The sequence below is a fragment of the Gavia stellata genome, chromosome 1 (genome assembly GCF_030936135.1).
Source record: "Gavia stellata isolate bGavSte3 chromosome 1, bGavSte3.hap2, whole genome shotgun sequence".
NCBI lineage: Eukaryota > Metazoa > Chordata > Aves > Gaviiformes > Gaviidae > Gavia > Gavia stellata.
In genome coordinates, this window is record NC_082594.1 from 93,402,331 (window position 1) to 93,429,765 (window position 27,435).

The 27,435-nt window shown below is 35.7% G+C and overlaps 1 protein-coding gene across 1 annotated transcript in view; it reads right to left on the reverse strand.

Annotated features, from left to right (window-relative positions):
- Positions 1-27,435, reverse strand: part of CFAP47 (cilia and flagella associated protein 47) — a 338,108-nt gene that overhangs the window by 87,179 nt on the left and 223,494 nt on the right. The window contains exons 52-54 of the mRNA XM_059824083.1: positions 11,034-11,209; positions 8,634-8,741; positions 4,185-4,296 (exon numbers count right to left, since the gene is read on the reverse strand). Coding sequence (XP_059680066.1) covers positions 4,185-4,296; positions 8,634-8,741; positions 11,034-11,209 — 396 coding nt within the window. The remainder of the gene's footprint in view (positions 1-4,184; positions 4,297-8,633; positions 8,742-11,033; positions 11,210-27,435) is intronic.

Here is a 27,435-nt window from a genome sequence, read left to right on the forward strand (position 1 = left end):
AGGGAAACAAAAATTAGGCATGGCTTGTTAAAAAAAAAAAAAAAAAAAGAAATTAAAATCCAAATCACATTAAAGGAAATCCTTGAAAACTTTTTTCAAATTCTTGAAAGAAAACCAAGACGGTATATTCCATTTAAAGCTGGTTTAGGCTACAATTGCAAAGCTGCTAACAAGATGCATATACTGTTCTCATTTTTATCAGTTTACAAAGAAGTTAATGGAGCTGCTTCTAATTTACATGAAGCTGACAAGAGATTTAAAGCCTTCAAATTTCATTTAGACTTCATTAAGCACCCAGAAGTTCAGGAATACTTGAGCGTAATTCAACTGGACCTCAGGAAAGCCTATTGTTAATGATGTCAGTACTTGAAGTTGAACCAGATCTGTAGAAAATAATCCCTTGTGTTATTTCAGTAAGGTCTTCTATTGCAAACTGAAACCGGAACAACCTTCCATGCACATGGAAGTATGGTGAATATGATATTTGAATTTGTTTAAATTCTGAAATATTAGTCAAAATCTTGGTTAATATTTTAGGCAATTAATTGCTAGGAAAGATAAAATTTTCTCAGATATCTCTGTTGAATCTGGTTTATCTAATATAACTCAGTGACTCATGAAATCCATTTGAGATATTTTCTGACTGACAGCCCAATATCTTCAACAGTTCTACATCTTAGATGACAAAAAACCAAATATAGATAATGATATGAAATATTAAAATTTCTGGTTTAGAATATGCAGAATTCTAAAATGACTCTACTAATTCTCTTCCAACATTACCTATCTTAATGGGACAATCCCATATTCAATCTGTTATTCTAATAATTTGCTCTCTATTGTTGCATTTCACCTGAGGATCACTCAAATTAGAACTTTTCTGCTGACAAGAAAGCATTATTTGCTTTAAAGAGAGCAGAAACTTGAGTAATTAAGATGGGAAACTTCTTCCACACATCACAAAGACACTGAAACAGGCATTAATATAAACTAACACTAAGCACAGGTTACAGTTTATAAGAACAAGCAGTAATCTTCTGGAAGTTGAATGCAGTCCTGTATGGAGGGACTAAGCCTAGGATGCAAGATATTCAGGAGAAGAAGCAGGTATTTAAATGCTACCCCCTGCCTTTCTCATCAAAACTATGAAGGAAATCACATTACCTCTCTGAACATGTGTCTGCAATGGAAGAAACAAGTTCAAAAAGGGACAGATACATGAAATAAATATTAGATAGTTGCTTATAGCCAATTCATCAAAGCTATCCTTTAACTGGAAGAACTACTGTAATTCACAAAGAACATTTCAGAATTCAATGCATAAATGACGTATAGGACTAAGCATTCTATTAAGAAGTAAAGAAAGAAAGAAAAGAAAGAAAATTACTGCAGTTAGTGTTGAATGTGTCTTTTCCTAAGCAATGTAATGTAGTTATTGGTGATATGTGTATCTCTGGTGATAAATTAGGAAAGCTGAAAGGAGAAGATTTTTTTTATTTTTTTTTAATTTCCTGAAGAAGGTAACATGCAATCTGTAGGAGCCAAAAGTCACTATAATTAAATCTAATCCACTTCTGTGCCAATGACCTAAACATAACATGTATAATATCCCTAGATAATTAATATAGTTTGCATCCATTACATTTCTTAGCTCCTATTCAAATACCAATTGATGAAATGATTAGTAGTAGCACTTGTTTTAACGTAATGTATGAAGATGTGTTAATATGCATGACATAAAAGACAGACTAAAATAAACATTTCACATTTTATATTCTTAATTTAATGTAATACTATGTATGCAAAATACAGGGCAGTTCAGTAAATAAGTGTGAGCTCCTTTAGCTGTTATCTTTAGAACCCCTTTTAAGAACATTTGGTCTTGTTGTACTGCTATATTTGAGGCTGAAAGCTGTTTAGTTTCTGAAAGCCAAAAATGCACATATTACGACTTTATAGCATTCCTCTCTTTTCACCATACAATCCATTTTCTACCTTCTCAGCTTTATTTTAGGTTCTTATTATAATATTCCTCTCCGTCTGACACTTATACCAGTTTGCACAAATAAACCAGCGCTGGCATATGTCTTTGTGGAATTTGGATAATGAGGTGGGATTCCTGTGCACAAAGAACCGTTAAGACTGCCCTTGCTATCTCTTGTGCGACCCGGGCGAGTGGAGACTCGCCTGGCTAACACAGGATGCAGGTAAGGAAGGGGCCCTGTGGAGGCAGGTCAGCCCTGCTTGTGCTCAGCAAAGACAGTAAAATAACAGGAATCTGAGGGGTTCTTTGTTTCTTCAAAAGGCTTCGTGTGCGATAACTGACCTTTGCCTCATTAGCAGTGAAATGCATATTACAACTCACACCCTGCATATGCTCATGAAGATTATAGAGATAATGCTAAACATATATGACTATAGCACTCGTCTCTCCACCCAAATCATGCTACACGTCACATATGGGGGGGAGAACCTGGTAGTTTAGGGGATAAAAGACGGAGAAAATGACTGTTAAGGTGGGAGAGAAGAACCTCGATACCCGACGGACCAGTCGACGGGCTGCGTTCTCTTCCTCCACCCCAGGCAGGGACGCCTCTCTGGGTAAGCGCTGCTCCTCTCACCCTCTGGGCGAAAGTTATCCCCGGGTTCTTGTATTACTATCAAGTTTGCTAGCAATATTAACCTTAATTAGTAGCACTATTGTAGTTAGTGAATTTATCAATGGCAATCTCGAATTGGGAGTGTTGATCTGCTGGAGGGTCGGAAGGCTCTGCAGAGGGATCTGGACAGGCTGGATCGATGGGCCCAGACCAATTGGATGAGGTTCAACAAGGCCAAGTGCCGGGTCCTGCACTTGGGTCACAACAACCCCATGCAACGCTACAGGCTTGGGGATGAGTGGCTGGAAAGCTGCCTGGTGAAAAAGGACCTGGGGGTGTTGGTTGACAGCCGGCTGAAGATGAGCCAGCAGTGTGCCCAGGTGGCCAAGAAGGCCAACGGCATCCTGGCCTGTATCAGAAACAGTGGGGCCAGCAGGAGTAGGGAGGTGATCGTGCCCCCGTACTCGGCGCTGGTGAGGCCGCACCTCGAATCCTGTGTTCAGTTTTGGGCCCCTCACTACAAGATGGACACTGAGGTGCTGAAGCGTGTCCAGGGAAGGGCAACGAAGCTGGTGAGGGGTCTGGAGCACAAGTCTGATGAGGAGCGGCTGAGGGAGCTAGGGTTGTTCAGCCTGGAGAAGAGGAGGCTGAGGGGAAACCTCATCGCTCTCTACAATTACCTGAAAGGGGGTTATGGTGAGGTGGGTGTTGGTCTCTTCTCCCAAGTGACGAGTGACAGGACAAGAGGAAATGGCCTCAAGTTGCACCAGGGGAGGTTCAGACTGGATATTAGGAAAAAGTTCTTTACTGAGAAAGTAGTGAAACACTGGAATAAGCTGCCCAGGGAAATGGTGAAGTCACCATCCCTGGAGGTGCTCAAGGAACGTGTGGATGAGGCATTGTGGGACATGGTTTAATGGGCATGGTGGTGTTTGTTGTTTGATGGTTGGACTTAATGATCTTACAGGTCTTTTCCAACCTTAGTGATTCTGTGATTCTGTGATTCTGTGATAATAGTAACAGGATGAAGATTTTCTCTGTAGAAATCAGTCTTGGGGGAAATGTGAGTTTGGAAAATGAAATTATTCCAGGTGTTTGCTTGAAGCTTCCTTGCAGCTAAATTGATCAAATTCTTATTCATAAGCTCTGCAAGTTGGTTATAACTGCCATGACTATGAGATATTCTTATATTCTTACATTAACATTTTATCTACTTCTCTACATATTTACCTAGTTATCCTGTTGATTCTTAGAAACTTGTGAAGCTTCTAATACAGCTGGTTTGTTTACAAATTCTCCTACTAATATCTCCTGGATATTATTTGCAAGCATCACTGCAGTCCTCAAAACCATTCCACAAAGCATTCCAGGGAAAAAACATCTATATTTCAGCTTGCATTGTTTTTCAAGTTTAATCGTTTTCATCCTTAAGCTATAAAATCTCTAGAATACATACTTATAATGCTACTAATCCTCGAGACTATGTTGTGTATTCTGAACCCACAGTACAATACACAATTCAACATGTTTTGAAAAGAAGGCTCTCTTCTATCACTTTTGTGAAAGCACAGAAATCTTACTTACAGGGTGTTTTGGATCAGTCTCGGTTGAAAAATTGCTAGGATTGCTGTTAACAATTTCTAGCTCCAGAGTTTCATGTGTAGGATTAAAGAGAGGTATGTATAGACGAGCCCATCTGGAAAAGATACGTATATGCAATGACTATTAATTACAAAGCTTCTTCCATTGCATTTTATTCTTCATCACTTGTTTTCTTTCTTGAAAAATGAGTACTTTTTAAAATAAGAATTACAGTTTATTGCATTAGTATTTTTCCACTACTATGGACATATATTTAATAGCATTAATTATTATTATTAATAATTATTAATAACAATAAAACCTGGTAGCAATAACCATTCTAATAGTTGGGTCATTCATAAGGGCAGAATTTGTCTTGCTGTACTTCAGTTGCCAGGAAGTTAAAGTTAGTTGGTTAAGAGGACTATCTAGCTCCCTTACATTTTCAGGGAGAATTGGTCCTAGTGTAGATCACTAACATGTGGAATCACTTTTCATTGTCTACAGGAGGAATCTGGACTTAATGCCTTAAACTTGATGACTAACTTTTAGATAGGAGGATATGGAAATGAATCCTAGTGCCTCTGATACCACAGCTTCACATTTATTCCTGGGCTCCAGTTTGCAGATTTATGTCTCACCTTTCTTTCCTCACTTTCTGTAGATCTAACCTTGGAATAAAACATTTTATACAAATAGATAATTCAGAGTGCCAAGGCCAACAAAAACATTTGGTTCCAAAATGTAAAATAATTTCAAGTATGTCTTATTATTCTGTAGTCTATCCACGGACTCATAGTCTGCCTCAGGAAAAGCACTGGACAGAAATTAAAGGTAATCAGATAAATGATATCTGTAACTCCTTTTTGTCTAAGCAATGGTTTGCAGGAAAAGCTTACAATTAAGTGGTGCTGCCAATAGCTTTTGATTTAGTACTGCTATGCAACCATTCTTCTTGATCATCTTGTAAACTTGAGATCTCAAAACAAAGTGTTCTACACCAGCCATTTCAATGAAGGTTCTGCCTGCTTCCCTCCTCTTTCTTCCTCTGCATGGACTCAAAATCTGTCTCATTTTGTGCAATTGTTGCATTGTTCATTATAGCATAATGGTAAATCATTATGTTGCACATGTAGATTATGGTTTTTAATGAGTGTTGTGACTGTCCCAGAACAAAGATTGGAGTATGCACTCTATTTTACAGACTGACCTTCTTTATTTTCTAATTAAAGAATAAACAAACACAAGACACCTTCAATAGGGAGCACAATTTTCAAAAGAATTAATAAGACTCCCAAAAATTCCTCTATTCTGATCAAAATAATAAATTATTTGCCTTTAACAAAGATATATGACCATAAATCATTCTCGTTATAACACCAAGGGACACAGAAAAGAGATTCAAGATGAATCAATGCAAACAGTAAATAAGAAAAGTTTGAAAAATGAGATACATATATTTGTTTTGTTGTAATTTATCTACCTAATGGATATTCCCTCTAGTCAAAACCATGGCAGGTCAACTGCCAGATTGCTCCACATATTTATCATCAAAAAAAAAAGAGTCCGTTAATCATAGCTAAATCAGTATGGAAAAAGAAAATATTAAAAGGAACATTCAGAAGCGAAGGTATTTCAGACAAGCTTTACAACTGTAACTTCAGGCCCTAAAACTTGTGTGTAGGTGGGATCCTTCCAACATATGCAGTGATACAAATCCCCAGCAGCTGAATGGCAGACTTGTTTTTGACTAACACTGTCGAGGCATTGTATCACTGAGGTCTCAACAGCAGAGAGTAGAGAAATACCAGGAAACTTTCACACAAGAACCTCAGATTCACTTGATAATTCCCATTTTTCACATTTACCATCTCTAGCCTTTACTTTTTTGACTGGTCTCTTTCATCTTTCATCTTTGTCAAAGGGAAAACTATGTTGGAATATGTGAAATTCCAGTAAGCAACTATTTGACTGTTAGAGGTTCTTCAAGTGATCAAAATCCATTAAGAACATCTGCCACCCCACACAGATTGACTACTGTGGTTATACTAGAAAAAGTTGTTGCATATGACAGTAAATTCAAAATCACTGTGAACATCACTCAACTGACTCATCTTCAATGACTCTGCTGTGGAGCCCATAGCAGGATGGATAAATGAAGATGGAGAATATCAAGGAGAAGGCTTCCTTGCTTAGAGGCATGTGCTAAAAGATGTGTTAAATCTACCTTGCCAGAAACAAAAAGCACATCTGGCTGGGATAAACCCAGAATGTTAGGGTATCTGAAGAAGGATTAAAAGATAAACTGTTAAATTTGTTCCTTTCTCTTTCAAGAATTGGTTAGAAATAGATTCTAAGTGTATCAATGGGTTCTTGGCTCCTAATCCAGTTCCAAGTGATGTTTCAAGAATACAAATTCTTAACATTTTTCAGATCGATAGCAAAAAGAATGCATCAAGAACATAATGAAAAACATTATTCTTAGAAAGATATCACATATCATAATGCTTCTTCCACATTCAAGGAAAAGGTGGTAGAATGGAAGTTAGTCTCTTAAAGAACTACAAAGCTTCACCAACCAGAAATGCTTCAAACATTTTATGACATTTACAGACCACATCCCTAGGAACATAGCAAGGAAGTACACCCATTCAAAACAAAACTAATTGATACCTTTCTTAAGCAGACAACACATAAATGTCTACCTGCATTGTGTTTACATTTTCAGCATACATTAATGCAGTCAATTGACTTGGACTGTCTCATCTTTTCAGCAGGCAGAGCAATTCTCAGTAATTTAACTGTAACTTCAATGCCATCATCGATTGCCATTGTCCAAAATTTTGCACTTCAAGAAAAGGACATTATGCTGATGACACAATAGAAATAAATTTCTGGAAAAAGGAGACTGTTGAAGGAAATAACTGAGCAAAAAGCAGGGGACTTTATGATACCAAGAATATGGCAGATAATGCAAGCAGAAAAGGAAGAAGTTTTTCAGTTTTGTTATACTGTTTTATAATATATCTAAAAAGCGATATGGAAGGGACTACTGTTAATTTCCTGTTATACATTATTGTTGCTGCTGTTGCTAATAATTAAGCTAAATAGTACTTCTTTGTTCTTCCACCACTATCTGCCCAGGACAGATGTAGATGAGTTCATTTACACATGTATAGAAATTATAACATGCATCTACTTGTAAAGTGAAGAGAAATCTCATTTGAAAAAATAAAACATGGAATTCAATGAATTTGAGAGGATAGTTTTGACAGGCAAGTGTTGTAGTTAATGGAGCTAATCCTTTCCAACATACATTTTATTTGTAGTAGGAAAGGATGACTTGCCATTCTCAGCCAGATCAGTTGTGCATGTAGTTCACAGGAAGTGCATGCTAGAAAAAATGATGAATGCCAGATAGTCTGAATGAAAAGATTTTAAGTTATTTCTAACTCCTAACAGTGTCAGCCTACGTAGTAGAGAAAAATTACAGTTTTTACTGCTGTCAGCCCAGAATTTTAAAATAAAAACCAGGAAATGGACAGCCCTACTGATTTTCTTAGAAAAACATAGGAACAAAGGCATTGCCAGTTAACTCTGGTCTATGCATCATATATGAACAGGAGAATATATTAACTTATAAAAATTTAATCAGGTAAAATTTCATGTTGTACTCTCTAACAACAATTTTTGCTCAGTCTGTAATGTATATTAATTATAGATTTAGTAAAAGATAATATATACAGAAGTGGAATTTAGCATTCAGAAGAGCAGTGTATCCACAGAACCTACTACGAAGCAGAGGTAATATGTGGAAGAGCACTACTGGAATTATGGCATTCTTGAAAGTCTTATTCTAAAAGTTTTGATTTCTGTCTTGAAAGTCAGAACTGAAAATTACGTTATCGAAATGCAAGATGAAATTTTGTTGAAGGAAGTCAAGAATTGGGTTCATTTCTCTGTCTGCTCTAAGTAGCTCATTTTCTTAGCACTTGCAGTGTTCCAAACATGTCTACCCCCAGGATCTGCAGGACCCAAGTTGTATTACTTTGCCATTTCTTGAGAAGTTAAAAGAAATTGTTAACTGGTATACAAGCATTTTTGAAGTAGGACTGTCAGATATATTCCTAGTTCAGAAAGAGAAAAGAAACAGAAAATAAAACAAACCTACAGAACTCTGTGTTATGCATCTTTATGATTATATTCTGCAGTATTTTCAGAGTGATTTATATATAAGGACTTCAGAGAAAGGCTACATATAGGCTACAATTCCATTTCAATTGTTTTTCTGCAAGGATTTCACCTATCTACACATATATCTATGAAAATTATCTGCAAACTACTATAGTACATATACAGCACTAGTCTGGCTTTTTGATGTAAACCCTTCATATGTTTTCCATGATACTTCAAATCAGTGACCAAGTTCAACACTATGAGCTACATACTTACTTTCCAAGCTCACATTCTATTTCAGGTAGACTAGTTGGCAATGGTTTCTCTACAATCAACTTCAGTGCATACCAAAACTCTCCAACCATATCTGACAGGAATATGACACTAAAAACAGATACATAAGCTTAATATGACACAGCTTTTGTGCAGACAATTAAAAATGTACGGATTAAAATTCAGGAAAAACATAATGAGTTCAACACAGTGAGTTCTTTAATTAGCTCCCAGTTTTCCCATAACACTTCTTGCTGGTATCTGAATTCAGCTACCAAAACTAATAATATTTACAATTACTGATGCAACAAAATGTCTTCTTGATTTTTCATAACTTTTTAGCATAAAAAGTTGTTTGGTGGGGCTTTTTTGTTTGTTGTTTTTCTTTTTTTTGAAAAATACAACTCAAAAGCATTTCAACTGCTAACTTACAAGAGCAAGCTTTAATTTCATTTGAACATCACAGTATTTTCTTTCTAGCCATTTTGAACTCAAAGGACAAAGAAATAGAAATAGTATTCACTGATTTTAAAAAGGAAAATCTTTTCAAATCTAGTGATGAGATGAAAACTGAGGAATAGATATAGACACATTTATATGAGCATGACAAAGAGATATGCTTCAAAGGAATATTCACTATACTGTTTTGATATACAATCAAATGTTGTCATGACTGAAAATTGCTTGATGCTAGGTGAGATATATACAGCAGTACATTTCTGTGACAGACATTCTAACACATTCATTTCCTATTGCAGATTTCTTTTTCTATTTCTTGTTTTTTTGAGTGGTAGAGTCATAATAACATTAAACCAAAGCACTGTAAGCATATAAAAACTTACATGAAATGCACTGTGCAAACCCATGACCCACTAAGGACCAGTTCTTGTTCTAAATGGTAAATAACTATGTTCATGACTTTATGGTTCCAGACTATCCTCTGTGCCAACAGAGCCTTTAAAGTGAGCATAAAACAGCTTAGGAAAGAATCATCCATTTGAAAAGGTACACCTGCCACAAACACTTTTATAACAGTTCTTCCCAGCTGCTACTCTAGCAAAGGAAACAGAGCATGGGTTCAGAAAAAAGATAATAGTGTGGATGTAATGTGGAAGAACCTCTGTCCAGCTGTAATTGTAGTCCCTGGGAGCTACTGCAATTTAAAGCACCTATTAGACAACTCTCTAGTATAGTAATGCACAGTTGTATTGAACATGCACAGGTGTGCTTTATGTCATCTTTGCATATTTTCCCCTAAGTTCCAGCCTACCAATCAGCTAAGCCCGAAGTTTTTCCAGTTAAAACAAACCTTTATTTTATTATTTGGAAATTCTTCACTTGAAAAATACCAGAAACATTATCTGGTATGAAAAAATGAGGTCTATTCTCATTCACAGCTTCAAAATGCATAATTTCTACAAATTCCCATGGAAGAAAATATTTACTAGAGTGATATCAGTATTCATTTTTATAAAACAGTATTGCTTGAAAGCTGTATTGTACAATGATACCTGCCATTGTTCTGCTTTTTGGAAAAATCAATACAAGCAAATGGAACAAAACTTTGAAATACGTGGATTTTGGCTTTGTAAATATTGGGTCTTTGAACACAGGTCATCTGTCTCTGCCCTCCTCATAAACCACCACCCCACGCTCCTCTCCGTCCCATATTTTTGCCAGTCAATTGATATCATTGAAAAACAGGGAACTGTTTTTCAATTAGCCCTTCAACTGCAAAACAAAGTCCAGAAAATAAACTTTGCAATTCTGCACTCTTCAGTTACTTGCTGAACTGGCTTAGCTGAAACTAAGACCAAGAGGTCATCTGTCTTTCTATTGCTAATTATTATACCTGCATGGTTTTGTTGGGATTTCCAATGCAATGAAAAATTTGTAGTTTGAAACCTCTCCATATTAATTTAGTAGATCACTGTTAATTAATGGAAGATTTTGAAGCTAAATGGATTTATGTGAAGACTGTTAAAGGGTTCTTCACCTGGTTTTAGTTATGTTGTAATAGTTTCATTCCTTCTCAGAAGAAAAATGAAATCATATTATTCCCTTTACAAAACTTACAAATTTATAAAACTAACAATTAATCTGAAGTTTTCAGAAGGGACTTCTAATATTAAGTAAATTTCTAAAACATTGTTCACAGAATTCTAGTAAACTAGAGTAATTAGGGGTTATTCTACTGCCTGTCAGTCAGGTTTTTCCCCTCAGAGGAAAGCTGCTGTTTGGGATACAAAATATTTAAAGTTGGAAATTTTTAAAATTCCATTTATTACCTCTTGTGGGTTTTTTTAGGGAGATATCTACATCAAGTGACTGAGTTTTCAATGAAAGTAGTTCACTTATTAGTGCAAGAGCCACAACCACAAGTATCAAAACTCTGCAACTTACCTTTCATCTGAAGTGCCAACAACAGCTGGGGAAAACTTTAGTTGATATAAAAATGTTTGTTTGGGCCTAAGAGTGAAAGCCTTTTGTCCACAAAGTGACTGATTCTCTAGCATGACACTCAGCTGGAGAATTTTATCTGCAGGATTAGTGATAGGAATATGAATTCCAATAGTATCCTAGGAAAAAAACACAAAATTAATTATGAGTCACTACACATAAAAGATCTTTCTCAAACACCTTCCAAGATATGGCTGAGGCTTACCAAAATACACCTTACAGGCAGATCTGCTTTAGTCCTAACCAGGTAAACCCTCCAAGCCATCTCCAAACAGCCAAGCACAAACAGTTGAAAATGTTCATTTTGCAAGCTGACAAACGATTCAGGCTGAATTCTGCAGGATCTGTTCTTCTTAATTTTTAGGTTACATCACAATACTTGACATTAAAACAACTCCACCACAATAAACATTCCCTTTCTTGTTCTTTTTTGCCATCTCCCTTACTAGTGGTCTCCATATCTTTCCTTTTAAAGTCTATGAACACTTCAGGCAAGGACCGTCTTTTCTTGACTGTCTGGAAAACACGGCTACTATTAAAGACGCATTTTAAATTCCAGTTACAATAATAAAAGGAAGACAAACTATGGCCTGATTAGATAAATATACATACTTTACACGTGGAACACCTTTAGGATGAGCAGGAATTGGGCAGAAGTGGCTCACTCTGCACAGCCCCTACGCTGCATTCTTGAGCAGTCTTTGAAACACTGCTATATTTCAGCAGTGTTCCAGTGACACCCTTCTTCGCTCTAAGGCTAAAAATAGTGTAAATCCATCCTATGTACCTTATGTGTGTAAATATCAATACACTTTATGAAACAAAACACTTTAAACAGACAGGAAGGAATATATTAATGAAGGAAGTTCACCATCACACATTAAATCTGCAGTTTGAAATACATATGTTCTATTCATATATGTTCATCTACATAAAATATGCAAAATCCAAACCCAAATATACGTATTTTTTTCTCTGTATCTATATTTAGCTCTATCCCAGTTTTGGTCTCTTTTCTTTGCTCCAACCAAGCAGTTTATTTCAAAATGAAGGGTATTTTTTTTTAACACATGGTGATTTGGTTCTCATAGCAAAATTTTGCCATATAATTTTTTGTAAAAAGTAAATAATTCAAATTGCAATATGAAAGGAGAAAAAGATAAAATGCCTATTAAAATTAATAATACACTAAAAACTGAACATTAAATACTTTATAACCCCACACATAGCTACCTCACCCTGCTTTGAGCCTGCCTATGATTTGGTAAAATTCTATATATTTACATTTATAGAAAATGACTACTGGAACACACATAAAACACATTTAATATTCTACAGATGGCAAGATTACACCAACAATTTAAATCATTCAAGTGCCTTGCATCAGTAAGATGGGATTGAAATTTGCCGTAAAATATTTTAAAGCTCAGATTAATTTTTTTTACCGGTGTAAACAAATTTCTAAATCTATCTACCATTTTATTGCTAAAGGCTTCATAACAATTTTATAGTAAAACATCTACATGCTGTGTTGAAGAAATACTTCTACAGTAAAAAGGAAATATTGGACTGCTTATTTAGGAAAAAAGCAGCAACTATCAAAGAAACCTTTGTTACCTTGTACACAAAGATTTTATACTGCCAACATTAGCTTAATGTAAAACAGTGTTATCTTGCCAGTATAAAATGAATGCCTAGGATTATGTATTTCCCTGGAATTTCCGAGGAAATTTCCCTGCAATTGCTATAAACGTTTCAAAGATCTGCTACTTCATGAATGGTAATAAAAGCAGATGTATATTTATCAACAAAATATATATATTGCACATTTCTAGGCCTTAATGGATTGTTATGGAGGCATAGTACTAGGATAAATTACAAAATGCCCATGCAATTGCTAAGAGTATTATTTTTCCTGAAAGTACCATTTTATCAGAAAGAATGCAAAGGAGTAACATCATAGGCAAGTTCCAAACACATTTATAGTCACTAACTTAGTTCCACATTTCAGTGTTGTGTTTTTTATAAACATTTTAACCATCATTAATTGATCTTTTGTGATATTATTATACCTGTTTGCTGACATATTTTATACCAAAGATTTTCTCATCATCCCTTTCGCTACATTCTTCTTTTAGCAACTGGACCTAAAGGATTTAAGTCCATAATATGTAATTTTATGTTTTATTAATGTATACACTGCACTGAACTATCAACTAATCCTCTTCTAACTTCGACAAGGTACCTTATAGGAAGATGGACACATTTTAAAATTACTGTGCATAACACTATCTCTGTTCAAACTTCAGTAATAATCCTATTCTAACCATCATCAGCTGTCAATAAAAGCACTACCTGGCCAAAGTTTTTAAGAGACTAACTACACTTCTTAATGCTTTAGAACAATTGTTTTCAATTAAAATCCAGTTTCATTAAGGAGATGACATTCATTCTGGATTTGTTTGCAGCTTTTCCAGTCCATGGACCTTGAGAAGAAAGCATTTGTCCTTGCTCCTGAGTTTGCCAGGCTACTGCTATAGAAGCAAATTTTCAGGTCAGGTAAGTGGTATGAAAGTTAGTTTGGTAGGCCTGGTGAGATAATGCAGCAGAAATTCTTCCCTTTGTAGGTCCTTGTCCAAATCATTGTTCTTCTAGACTGACAAGTAACAGGTGCCTTCTTTCTGTGTGCTGCACCTGATGACAAGCAAGAATGTTGCTTACTCAAAGATTGAACTTGCAATGGTGGCAATATTCTTGAAAAAATTGATCTTGGTCTTCTGTCTTCTGTATGCTCAAAATGATCAGAGCTTTCAATGTCACCATCAGTGTGTCTATATGTCAGTAGTAGGAATTAAGCTAGAGTCTCATGTTATATCCTCATTATTACTCATTTCTGTTTCTTGGAACAAAAGAAGCTCAAGTGAGTTGATCAGCATAGTTGATGGCAGAGTTTCAGGGCCATGCTGAACATAGTTCAGCAAAGTTGGGTCAAATTAGTTTTAGAAATCAGAGCTGGCTCTTGAACTGCTAGATGCAACGTGCCTCCAACACGTACCTCACCACTTCTCTCCCCACACGCTTCTAATCCAGACCCACACATCCACACTCAGCTGGGCCTTTCTTGCATTGATCATTCAGACACGTGGAAGTCCTAACCTCCTATGTCTTGAGGAGGTGAGTCCTTCCAGCTTCCTAGTCACTTGTAAGTTAATGGAGTAGATCTTTGTGAAGTGAATTCCAATAGTATTCCCCACCGTACAAGCCCTTTTTTTTTTTCTTTTCCCCCTCTCTGTGATGTAAACTAATTGCCAAGGTAACCCTCTCCTTTCCATGTAGGGTTATGACAAAAGAGAATCATATCATTGCCATTATCTTGATACTGTATTTTCCCATTTTACTTCGCATATTTTACCTTACAAAATATCAGCTTGCAAAAAAGTACCAACTGTTCAGCAACAGTTAAGTCTTTATCAGAGCAACAAATTGACCTACTCGAAATCTAGGGCTAAACACCTTAAGCAAATTACATATTTGTAAAACTTGCTTAGTAAGGAATCCATTCTTATCACTATTACAGTACAAGAAACTAACTAGAAGAAAAAAATGTGCTCAGGACATTTAATATCAGAGGCTAATAGTGCAATGAGTTTCAGGTGTAAATTTACATATAAATTTACATACAAAAATCACAATGAATTGAATTTCTTTTAGCTGAAATGTGCATTAGTGCCTAAGTAATAATGCCCTAAGACAGAATACGGAAATTATTAGTTCATAAATTATTACAATAATTCTAAGCTCACCAACTAAAAAATACTACACTGTTAACCTCTTAATAGAGACTAGACATTACACCAAGCAAACAAACCAAGAAAACAATGTTTTGTAATAAGTGATTGCTAAAAATGTTTTTCTGAAATTGAAGGAAAGGAGGGGACTGTAAAAGCATTATATTCTGTGACTAAAGCTATCTATGATGTCCTCAACTCCACCAAAAGAAATCATGCACATTGAGAAATCCACACCAAAGTGATATTACAATAATTTGTAACACATACAGGAAAAGCTAATGAACTAAATAATATGCACATATTTGGACTTCCATGCACCCCTACTTTTGTCCACCTGTATAATGTTTCTGGTTTGGTATAGATAGATAGAAAAAGCTGTAGCAAAGACAAGTTGAATTACAAGAGAAATGCTATATTAAGATAATTATAAAAAACATACCTTGCAAGGAGATACAGACTGACTCAAAGTCAAATTAATATTGCAAATTCCCTTAACTGAGGAAGTGATAACTATGCTTACATCTTAATGAATATTCCTTTGCATTTGAAATCAAGGCCACCTCTGAGTCCATATAGACTGAAGCTCAATAATTCTCCATCCTCCTGAGACCACAGGCAGATTTCCTTTTCAGATCCAGCAGTGAGATGAAGAAATTATCAATTACAGCTACTTTTCACCAACCTCTGTAGTGAAGGTTGGCACTTCAGTGATCAGCTCAGTTGCCTAAGCTGCCATGTACAGTAACCTGGCTTATCAAAGCTGAATCAGGTTAGAGAGCACTACTAAAAAATGTAACAGTAGGTTAATCTTTTCCATTACCACAGCCAATCTGGAAGGAGATATCTGCCACTGCATTAATGTAACAAAGGACCAAATTAATCTTCAGAGGATTTCACAGGAAAATCATTTACGTTTACTTTGTCAACAACATTTTTGGAAAGCATGACTCAGCAACTGACAGATTTCAATACAGCTCCTATCCATCATTCTTATAGGTCACTTTGTTGTGCAAATATATGTAATATATGAGGTGCCAATGATGGAAAACATAGTTTGAATCAAATCAATAGATGTATTTACAGTCCTTGTTTAACAGGACTATTTTGGATGACTGACACTTCAATAAATCCAGGCTGCATCTCTCAAAAAGAGACATTTCTTTTTTTTTCAGAATGTCCTGTCTCCTTCACAGACTGTCATATCCACAATGCCAGAACAAAATATTTAAGGTCAGCATCACTCAATAAAAGCACTAGAAAGTGCAACATTTCTAAGTTAGAAATGTACTGCTCTTAGTTAATGAAGTCAAGAGAGCTATCAGTTACTACTGCATTTTCAGACTCAGTTATGTCTCATGGAAAGGTAATATGCAATTCTTCTTCAAGCATATCATGACACAGAGATACTTGCCCAAAATCAGCCTCAGAATAGTGACAATCACCATTTGTAACCAGTTCTTTCTTTCAGGGAAGTCAAGGAGATGTAGAATTCAGGATACTTTTAGTTTCCAAATAGCTTCTGATATATCAGGTTGACAATTAGCAAAACCTGTCTTTTTCAATCATTTCTCTCAGATCTAGACTAAATTTTACCCGCAGAGATCTTTGTGAATGTCAGTCAGGTTAAGTATTCAAGCAAATCTTTGTCACTCTTTGTCACAAAGAAGTGTACTGTTATCCCTGGACTTTGAATGCATACAGACCTACAAAGTTTAGTTCCTGAGCTAATTATATCTACCCATATAATGCTACAACAATCAGTTAGCTGCAATTATTTTCTGCTGGTCTCACCGATTTGTTTTCAAGTGCTATATGAAATTACAATAGTGCCATAAATTCATAATCAATAGATTAGAACAGACTTTGGAAGGCTTGGTGAGTGCTGATGATTTCTGCATATTCATAATGAAGTCAGAGACTGAAACAACAGAATTACTTCCAGGAACTTAATCTAATAGCATTTAATTTACCCAATTAGACATTGAAACTGATGTTTGCACCATGGGCATACTGTCCTGGATTGAAAATTTGATGTGATGAGGTTAGAAATCTCCCTTTGGCATGAAACTACAAACATGATAAAGACTATGTCAGTAAAATGCTGAGGTATCAGTTCACTCAGAACTGATCAAGAAAAGGCAGTGACCAGCACTGCCCGTATTCCTGTGCTTCCAAGACTTTCAGAAATACTTGGTAAAAATGAACTTACAACCACCTATCAGGACCTAATGGTACTACGGTAGTATATCAGTAATGACTAATTATTACAATACTTCCATCAACTTTAATGACTCTTGCTGCACATGTGGAAGCAAATATTCTATGTGCCTCTACTCCCAGCTCATGCTGGTACGAGCTAACTAAAAGTACTTCTTTACTTTTTAAAAATTGTAACCAACTATGATAATATTTCATTTTATTGAATTTTTATGACCATACTAATGAGATAATTTACATCTCAGCTACACCACCTACCATCAAGTTACTCAATCAGCAGAGGTAGAATGCTAATTAGACTGTCTTAGATCTTGCACCTACTGTTAACTCTTATTCTGTAGGTCTAAAAAGAGATTTTTAAGGAAGTGTTTCTTTGCAATTTAAAAGACCGATACCATAATTATCACTGGCACATAGAGGTAAAGATAATTCTGGAACAATACTGAAATTGTCAGGGTTTGTACTGAAAATAACTTTTTCTCCTGAATTTTCCAAGAGTAGAAAATTACACATAAGTTCATATTGACAGGTAAAATGCCTCGGATAAAAACCTTCGTCCCTCATCTCCCAAATCACAGACACTTGACTTTTTAAATCCAAATTTTATTTGTGGCATATCTCTGCAGTCTCAGGAGCCAGAGAGTATCAGTATTATAATGCATAGATAATTTCTTAAATGTTCATAGCTTTTCTGAAAACAAATATATATATAAATCTGAAGAAATAGTCTCTATATGAGTTATGTAGTTCTATGCCTTACTATGACTTAAAAGATCATACGAACTTTAAAAAGAAAACAATCCTCATTGTTAGTTGTTGCTCCAAGCAAAGATAATTTTTAAGTCCTTGAAGTTTGCTCACAGATTACTGTCTCACATACAACAACAAATGCTGCATTATTAATTTTGTCTTCCATATGTGACATACTAGAGGTATCTGTATTAGCAATCTGTCCCACCCATTCCCTTAGTATTTACTCTAAAAAAGTAATGCAAGGTCACTATATCACAAGCAATGTTTATTAATAATAGTAACATAAATATATATATTATTATTGACTGATATCTGTTACTAGAACCTCTGAAAGGCTAAAATTAGAGCAGTCTGAACCAAGGCCCACCCTTGCACTTCTCTGGGTCTCTCTATGCAGTCCAACTAGTTCTGCTGTCACCCAGAAAGCAGCCTCTCCCTCTGTATGGGGTGGTATGGAAAAGATGTGGAAGAAAGTGTTTATTAGAGAACAATGGATTTATTAATAAGAATATAAAGCCCATTAAATACTGATCTCTCCATTCCTGTGTGCTCAGCTTTGAGTACCTGGCAAATCATCTTGTGAGGGGAAGGACTGCTATTACAATCACCTGAAATAACTTTTTTTGGCTTATCCAAGTATCTGGACACAAGCCATTATTTCATCCTATATCTTCTATAGAGTAAAAGGTATCCTCCTGAAATTTCAATTTTAAAACATGGGTAAATATCAGGGAAGTGTTTCTCAATTGTGATATTCATCCTACAGTCACCATCTGCTGTGTATGGATCACACAGAACAGACTGTTGCATTAATTTTTCTAGAGGCTGCCAAAAATGAGGAGGTTTGAAGGTTGGAAAGAGCTGGAACCAGTAGTGGAAACACCCTGGCTGTTCTTAGATTTGCATGTAAACATCTTGCTAAGTGTGAAGACTGTGACAGTGATCTTCTAAAATCACCACTGAAGAGTGCAGAAGCAGTGCATTAGTGGCACGGATCTGGGAGCCATTACAAGTGGCAACAGTGGCACAAGTTTCAACTCATCAAGAACAACTCTCGTGGAAGTGGGGGCGGGCAGCATATGTTTCAGAGTTACATTACCAACTTTTGAGTACTCATGTGGCTCTCAGGGACTTGAGAGAGAGAAAGAAAGAGAAAGATTTGGCAGAGAATAGACAAAACTATTGTCTCCACACTTATGTGGAAACCAAACTCAATCCCTTCCAGGCATTTGGTTTTATTAAAGCAGAAACTAATAATTCACTGTTCAAAACAGACCTTCCCCTCTGGCTTATCTCCTGCTGTACAGATCCTGCTTGGAGCTCACATATTAGATACTTCCTCTCAAGACAGCCAATACTATTTTTCAAATATTTGGATGGATTAGAAAGTCTCTTGACTCAGTGAACCAGCAATATACACTTAGAATTTTCTCCACGAAATAAACAACTGCTAAAAAGTAAGCGTGCTCAAAGCAATAACTGCCAGCCTTTTAGACATTTTACAGAAAAACTTAAGAATCGGCTTACTTCTTGACCTCTACATACAACCTGAATAAATCCATTAGAATATTTGCAAGGCAAAGTAACTGTTACAGTCCATTTTTCTAAACAATCTGAGATAATGAACCTGAATTTATCACCCTAAATTCAGCCTCTGTATTACTGTTCCCCATTGGGAAATCCACAGTAAACACCAAAGTAAAATACAGTAACCAAAAAAATTTTTTTTAAAATTGTTACAGTGTTGTCAATGGCTGAAGACAGTTGATAATTATCAGCTGGTAAAAATTAAAAATATATATCTCTGCATATAGAACTAAAAATACCTGCAAATTTACAAACAACTCATAATAACTGGAAGTGTTATTTAATTAATGAATAACGAATATTCACAAACAAATTGTAATTTGGCTTTTGAAAGTTTCCTGCTTTCTCAGATGGTTCCTTTGAACTGTTAAAATTCTTTGTAAAGCATCCTTTCTAAATCCCAGAGAAATATATAAATGAATAATTACTGAGTACACGTTCACCATCTCTGTCCATGTGAAATGAGTAGTGATAACTTTTACTCCACATTTCTCTCAAATAACTTTAGCTGGAATTTGTTCAATAGAAATATCTGCTGCAGTGAACCAATTGTATGACCTTTCGGCTACTTTTATACAAATAGTTCTGGAGATTAAACTAATGTAGTCTCTATGCTCACCAAGACTTTACCTTCTCTTTAGTCTTCTAAGACTTCAGTTGCAATGATTTTCATGTACCTTTATAGCAGGAACTGAAATCAAGCAGCAAATTAATTTTAAAAAGGCTGAAGAACAGTCTTCAGACAGTAACAGACTGGCCCCTCCTTTCTAGTGAGGATGATGATTAAGCAAGTGCCAGAGCTATGGTCATGTTGTCACAATTAGATAGTCATTCCTTACGCTGATTCAAATAGAAGAGGAAAGATCTGGATTCCTTTTTCAATAGGCCAAACCATCTAAAATACGTAGGGGTTTAGCCTTAAGTAAAAATGTCAACTAAAATTGTATAACTTAAAGCAAGTAATTAATGAGTTAATGGCATTTTACAAATTTCAACACAACATCTGTTTTCAAATCAAATCCGTAATCAACTAGTTTTACATACTTGAAGTTCCTGATTCAGATGTTGCTTGAGAATGTTTGTATGTGTGGATAAACTTGTTGCTCAATGTAATAATGCCATTTAATTATTGTTTGTTGTTTCAGAAGCTGTGTGTACTATCCATAAAAATCCAGCAGAAAAGAACAGGTAGCTGCTTCAACTGATGTTCTAGAGGTGCACAACTATGAAATAGTATTTGAATTTCACTCCAGCATTTTTAAATAGTATTCTGATCACAGAAACACAGCAACACTATTTTGGAGAAGCAGGGATATTGCTACATTTTGTGAGAGCAGTAGTACCCCTGCCAAATTGGTCTTAAGTAAAAGATACAACTTCCTGTTATAGAGATGGACAAAATTCATAGGAATGGAATGAATAATAAAGATCCTATCTTCATTTTTCTTCATATTACACAAGGAAAGTAGTAAGTTCTCACTACTCACTAATTCACATTAATCACTGAGGGGAAAACCAGTGGCAGTACCACCAACTTTCTTGGCAACTCAGAAAAATGGCAGGACAGGTTTAAAGGTTATACTTCTGCAGAAAAATTCACAGATCATCACTTCTAAGAGCCTTGAAACACAATCTGAAAATTTATACTTAAGATAACGACATTTTTTGGAGACATTCTCACTGTTCTCTTTCAGATTCTTCTCATTGTTATATAAAAAAAATCAAAACACAAAAACAAACAAACAAAAAACAAAAAAACCCCAACCCTACAGAGTGTATATATAACCGTGTTTTGTCTTCAGCTAAAAATCTGGCACAAATTCCACTGATTGGAAGGACAATCATTACAGAGGTATATCCAGGGAACAGAGTTCAAACACTAAGTTCTCCTTTCAGTGATATTACTTTAATGCCTAATTCACTAAGCTATACACTCTGTACTCCAGATACTATCAGTGAGCAATTTTTTAAAAAAGAACTTTTTCTGTGAACTTGCTGTGTTTAATGGTTGAGCAAAAAACCCTCTTGTTTTGATTCATAAGCCACAGGGCTAGCAACAGCAGTTATGGACTAAGTGACATAGTAGTTTAATTACACAAGGCTACTCTCTTTCTTCACTTGACAGTTATTTTTCATATATATGACCACTCATCTAGAGTAGATGAAACACCCCTCTAATTACTTGGTTTAGAATTAACCTTAGATTTTTGTTTGATGGCAGTTAGTGACAGCTCAGCTCTCAATTTGTGATCTACATTACTTCCCTGCTGTTATATCACAGAACTGATTCATGCATCTGTAGGGAAGAGAGGAGGGGGTTAGCAGCTGTTATATATTTATGAAAAATTTTCACTCACATTCTCATATTTCTTAATATTTGTAATAATTTACCCTCCTTTTGCTAAATCCTTTTTTTTTTTTTTTGTTTAATGGGCTATACAAGCATGTGCTAGTCTGAATTCTTTGCCAAACTGCTTTTAGTTAGTGATTAATAATTACCACCTTCCCAAATTTGTTTTTCTTCCATAAATGTTGTTGCCATGGTTATTTTACAGAATGTTACTTTTTATGCTATCAATTGTTATGAACGCATATTCTAAAAATTGACCTTAGGGCATGATTCATAACTTCAGGTTACTCAATTTCTGAGAACATGTATCAGCCATGTATAACGACATTCAGATTACAGTTTAGTTTAGGATTTATGAAAAAGTGATGTACCACGGCTATGAAAACAGTGTGTCACTGTCTTCAGCTGCCAAGTTACATAATTACAAAATATTCTTAATTATATGCTTTTTACTTTTAATTACATAAATAATGAAAAAATTAATAAAGGAGACACACATAATTTAAACTCTAAATTGGATCTACTTCAACAATTTAAGTTGGATCTACTTCAATACTGCTTGTATTTGTAACAAGCTCTCTATATTATACTTGTTTATTGACATAATGCAATTCCCACAAAATGCAAACTCCTGTTAGAATAAACATGACACCATCTTTTTTGGCAAGAGTTACAAAGACTTGGGTGCTATGATCTATCTATATTAGTATGTATCAAGACACAAAAGGAGTAGACATACAGAGCAAAACAGTTGGTGGTGAGGACCAAGGATGCACACAGTAGAAGTGCCTGTGAATGTTTTATGAGTAGTTCTATTTTGCTGCCATGAACTTAAACACCCATTAACAGCTGAAGAATATTAGACAAGCACCTGGATAATATTCTCCAGTGAAGCTACACCCAAAAGAGATGCATTTCATGCACTCCAGGACTGCTGTGTGATATAAATGAAAGTGCAGTAAGTGGGGATGATCAAGAGAGACACCTGAAAAGCACGCTGTTGCTGTGAACTGAAAGGCTAACACAGATGCATCTTCCCTTGTGGGTTCCCTTCAAGTGATTAAACAAAAGAAGTAGAGGTGCCAGGGAAGAGGCATGATCTAAAGGAAATTAACACATCTTTTGTGTACTCTCATTGTCGTGGCTCTCTGTAAAACAGTTATAGATTTAAAACAAACTGACATCTCCCACAGATGGCTTCTACCTCTACAGTCCCCAAAGCATGATTCTCAGGTGCTAAAGATCTGCCATGATTTTTGAGGGGAACCATTCCTTGAGCCAATATATCCTATGAGAAGAAAAACATCACTGGGTTGGCAAGGGTGCTACTTCTGATCTACAGCTTATAAATCCACTAGAAGGCAAAATCATTTCTGGAGCTGGGTGAGAAGAGTTTGAGGAGTAGACAAAGCAGTAGGACTAGTAGGAATCCCATGCTGCTATCCATCCTTCCTTCTCAGTCTACAATCTAAAGAAGAGAGTAGGATTTTGGGAAAGGAAAAGGGCATCCAAAGGATTACTTCTCCTCTCTTTATACAGTAGGCTACATTGTGCTAAGGTCAATCCAGTTCCAAACTGAACTGTTCCTTATCTGCTGTCTGACTTGCATTTCCAGATCTAGCCGATAATAACAGTGTGCTGCTTTTCTCCTCCTCTTAGAGTTGCAGGACAACTAAGCTATTGACAAGTGAACAGCATTCTTGTGATCAACAGAAATGATAGTTCCACATGCTAAATCACAGAATCTTTCTTGTAATCATATATGAGAAAAAAGACACAGCCTGATTTTTAGAATTCATAATGAATTTGAAAGGCTGTCAGTAACTGATGAACTGTCTGATTTAGCTTGTGCTATCTAGAAGTCACTAACACAGTAAAACCCACAGAACTTTTGAAATACACTTTAGAATTATTTTTTAAGTAAAATGTACATTTGAAAGTACAATTCTACATCCTGTACCATCTCTACTGTTGCAGGTTTGTTTTCTTTGCCTTTGAGATTTATTAGACTGCCACAGGCTGGTCTGGACAAGACAAAATGAAATAAAAATACATGAATGCTTTCATGAAAGAAAAAGGAAGAAATTCCTGGGCAGAAAATTATCACAGAGGGTACTTTCTCCCTTTTTCCCTGAACTAGCTTTGAGCTGATCTCTTTTAGTAGAGTTGACGATCTTTGTGAGGGTGAAATGCAACCTGAAATTTGCATTGGTGGAGGGGGAGACCAAAGCTGACAAGTCTCCAACATCAATCTCTCTTACATCATGCAGAACAAAATAGAACTTAGAGAGATTTTTCAAAATTATAGAATAGGTAATGAGGCCTCACAAGTCTGAAATTTGCTTACTGGAATTATTTCCAGCACTGTGCTGTGGAAATGTTTATACAAGTAACACAATTGATGAAGTTTTTAATGACTGTGGGGAAATGTTCTCTATGGGCCAGCAGTGCCAGCTGGAACTGGTTCTCAGGCTGAATTGAAAGGCAAATGACACTGTCAAAAGACACATGTACTTAGAATTTAGATTGATTGCTTTCATTATGACAGCTGGCAAAAAATAAGAGTTTGAAGGTGGGCAGTGACTGATAAGTTGTAAGGTAAGGTTGGAAGTGTTCATTATAAGCAGCATTAGGACTGACTGGGTTATTTCCGTATTAACAGTACTTCATAATATCCCTCCTGTTAAAAATAGGCTTATCTAAGCACTTGTAAGGGTCCCCCTGTTTACCAAGCTTTAACAATCAAGGCAGGCAGGAATCCTTCACAGCTGGAATGCATCCTTACGACCTTCCCAGGCTACACCAATTTCCATTAATTACCATTAATAATAATACCACTAATAAGTAATTTCCATTAATATACATGGGGCTTAGAAAATACACCTACATCTGGTTAATCCCCCTCCATTTCAGTAAGTGTTATTCTCATTTCTGGAATGGTAATGAGTGGATTTTGGTGCCCGCATTAGAAAAAATATCCAGATCAGCAAGCTATATGGATTGCAACATGAATCATTGCAACTCCTTATGATCTGGTTGATGTGTTCACTGAATGAGTATATTGTCTTGTTTCTCTCGGAGATGCAATATATGGTTGTAGTCAAAACATTAGGTATTCAGGCAAAATAAAAAATTACCACTGTTGTCAGAGGACACAAACTGTACATGGTTGACAGTACAATGAGATTTATCACAAGTACTTGACATAAAAGCAGGAAGATAAGTTATTCTCATTTAATAGAAGGTTGCAAAATACACTTAGCTGGTTATCATGTATTTCTTAAAGACCACTTACTAGATGAAATATATCAGGAATCTTGATTAATCCAGCTATTTAATCAGAATATAACAATATAGGCATATTTTTGATTACAGAACTAGTTTCTCTTCTCAAGATTTTTGAGCTATTCAGTGGACCTTCTCAAGTGTATGATATATATATAAAAAACGAATCACTTAAAGAAAATGCAAGCAGCATTTCAACTACATAGTAGTCCATTGAAAAATTCTAGATTCCTGAAGATTCAGGGTCTAACCCCAAGCCTCTTCACAGTTCTGTATGTGAAACTATTACCACTATCATGTACAATGTATAAAGATCTATGTTTCAGGCAAATAAGGCAATGTATCATTCCTTTCTACAGTTGCATACATGTTTATAATAATCAATTAGTGTTTTAAGAATTCAAAGATGAACCCTTAATTATTTAGAAGACATAGTCAAAGTGATCTGAACACACAAAAGATGGAGACTACACATAGGAAAATTAAAATACCATTATTCCACAAAATGAAACTTAGCTAAACAGACCCTCCCATGAGTTCAGGATCTCACTCACTGCTTAGTCTCACTGTCCTTTTAACAGTTGGAATAAAGTTAGGAATAGGAGGGGGATCTACCTGTAAAGACTAAAGCTTTCTCACACTGTACTTCACCCTATCAGCCCTTGCACTAGGAGCTACACTTAGGTCTCGACCATTAGAATCTTTATTCTCATGCTGGGAAATATTTATATTACATCTTACAGTTTCCTGCATGTTGAGCAGATCAACACTATTTTTAACTCTATGAATGCCATGCACACACTGGGCAGGAAAAGATGAAGAATTGAGGGAACCTCACATCAGAGTTACACTCCTTTCTTTAAAGTAAAAGCTATAGTCTTAATTGACAAATGAAATTCTTCTCTACAAAAAGAAAAAAAGAAAAATCTCCTCTCTTATTTAAGTGTTTTACAATCAGAGCTTCGCAATTCAATAGTCACTGCAATACTTCCTAACAGCAATTGCAGGTTATGAGTAAGACAGCTTGCTTGATTTTTGAGAGTGGGATAAATAATGAGGTCTTCCTAATACCACTTCTAAGATTTCATTTAAATGGTTGGTATGGTCAAGTATTGGCATCAAGGAAGTTTGTCATAGGTTGACTTTTGATACAAGGAGCTGCTGTGCTATGAATCATTTTAAAAGGTCAATGGGATTTAGCAACTCTTGTTACTTTTCACCTAATATTTTTAAATGTCATCGATGGAAATCTAATTTTTTTATGTTGCATTGGATTTTTTAAAGCAGTAAAATTTTTAATCTTAAAGTATTTCTTGATTATCTCATCATCATTGCTTTGGCTTATATCAACTGATAAGAAACTGAAAAGGCTAACTGGTAGAGCTAAGTTTTGAAAGCTTGGTTTTGATAGCCGCACTGCAAAGTGCATCAAGTGAAGCAGTTAGAGGACAAGCACTGCTAAAATCCAAATGATTTTAGAATCATAGAATCATAGAATTGTTTAGGTTGGAACAGACCTTTAAGATCATCGAGTCCAACCGTAAACCTAACACTGCCAAGTCCACCAAGGTCATCATAAATGACATTAAGCACTTGTATTTAGGCAGCTGAATTGTATCACAGATATCTCCATTTGGGTACCTCTGCATGCACCAGGCTCCCATTGCATGAATGGGGACCTTGCCAATAGCCAGTGAAGTTTAGGGGTGACTTCTAGATGGATGTAGGCACCCATTTTAGGCTCAGGTGAGTCATTAAGCTCATTGGACTTTTTTATTTGATCTCCATTAACTCTAACGGGAGCTGAGACACCATCTGCATGTAGGAGCCTAAGAAACACTCCTGGGAAGTGCCTGTTTCCCTTCTCTGACTGTTAAGGGACCTGTCTGTGTGTCTGTCTCAGACTGCACCTTACAGGGCTATATTTAGCCAGATGATTCTCCTTTTGCATATCATTGTGGGTTTTTTTCCTTTTTCTTCCTTTCAATTCACATTTGATCAATTTTTTTTCTTTTTGAAAGAAATAGTAAAATACGAAGGTCCAAGTGTAAAATATAAATGAAGATGACTACCTTATCATACTCTTCATATTGGGAAAGAGATAATTCAGAATGGATGCATAGAAGTCTACAAAATCATGAGTAGCACGGAGAGACTGGACAGGGGTTAACTGGACAGGGTTTAACTGTCCACTGACTCCTGTAATTTAAGAACTAGGGGACACTAAATTAAAATCAAGAACACAGCTAAAAATAAAGAACACAGCTAAAAATAAAGGTAATGGTACCTATACCATGGTCAGTAAATACTTCAAATTCAAAGGAAGTTATGGATAATAAATGCATACATGAGTTTAAGGATA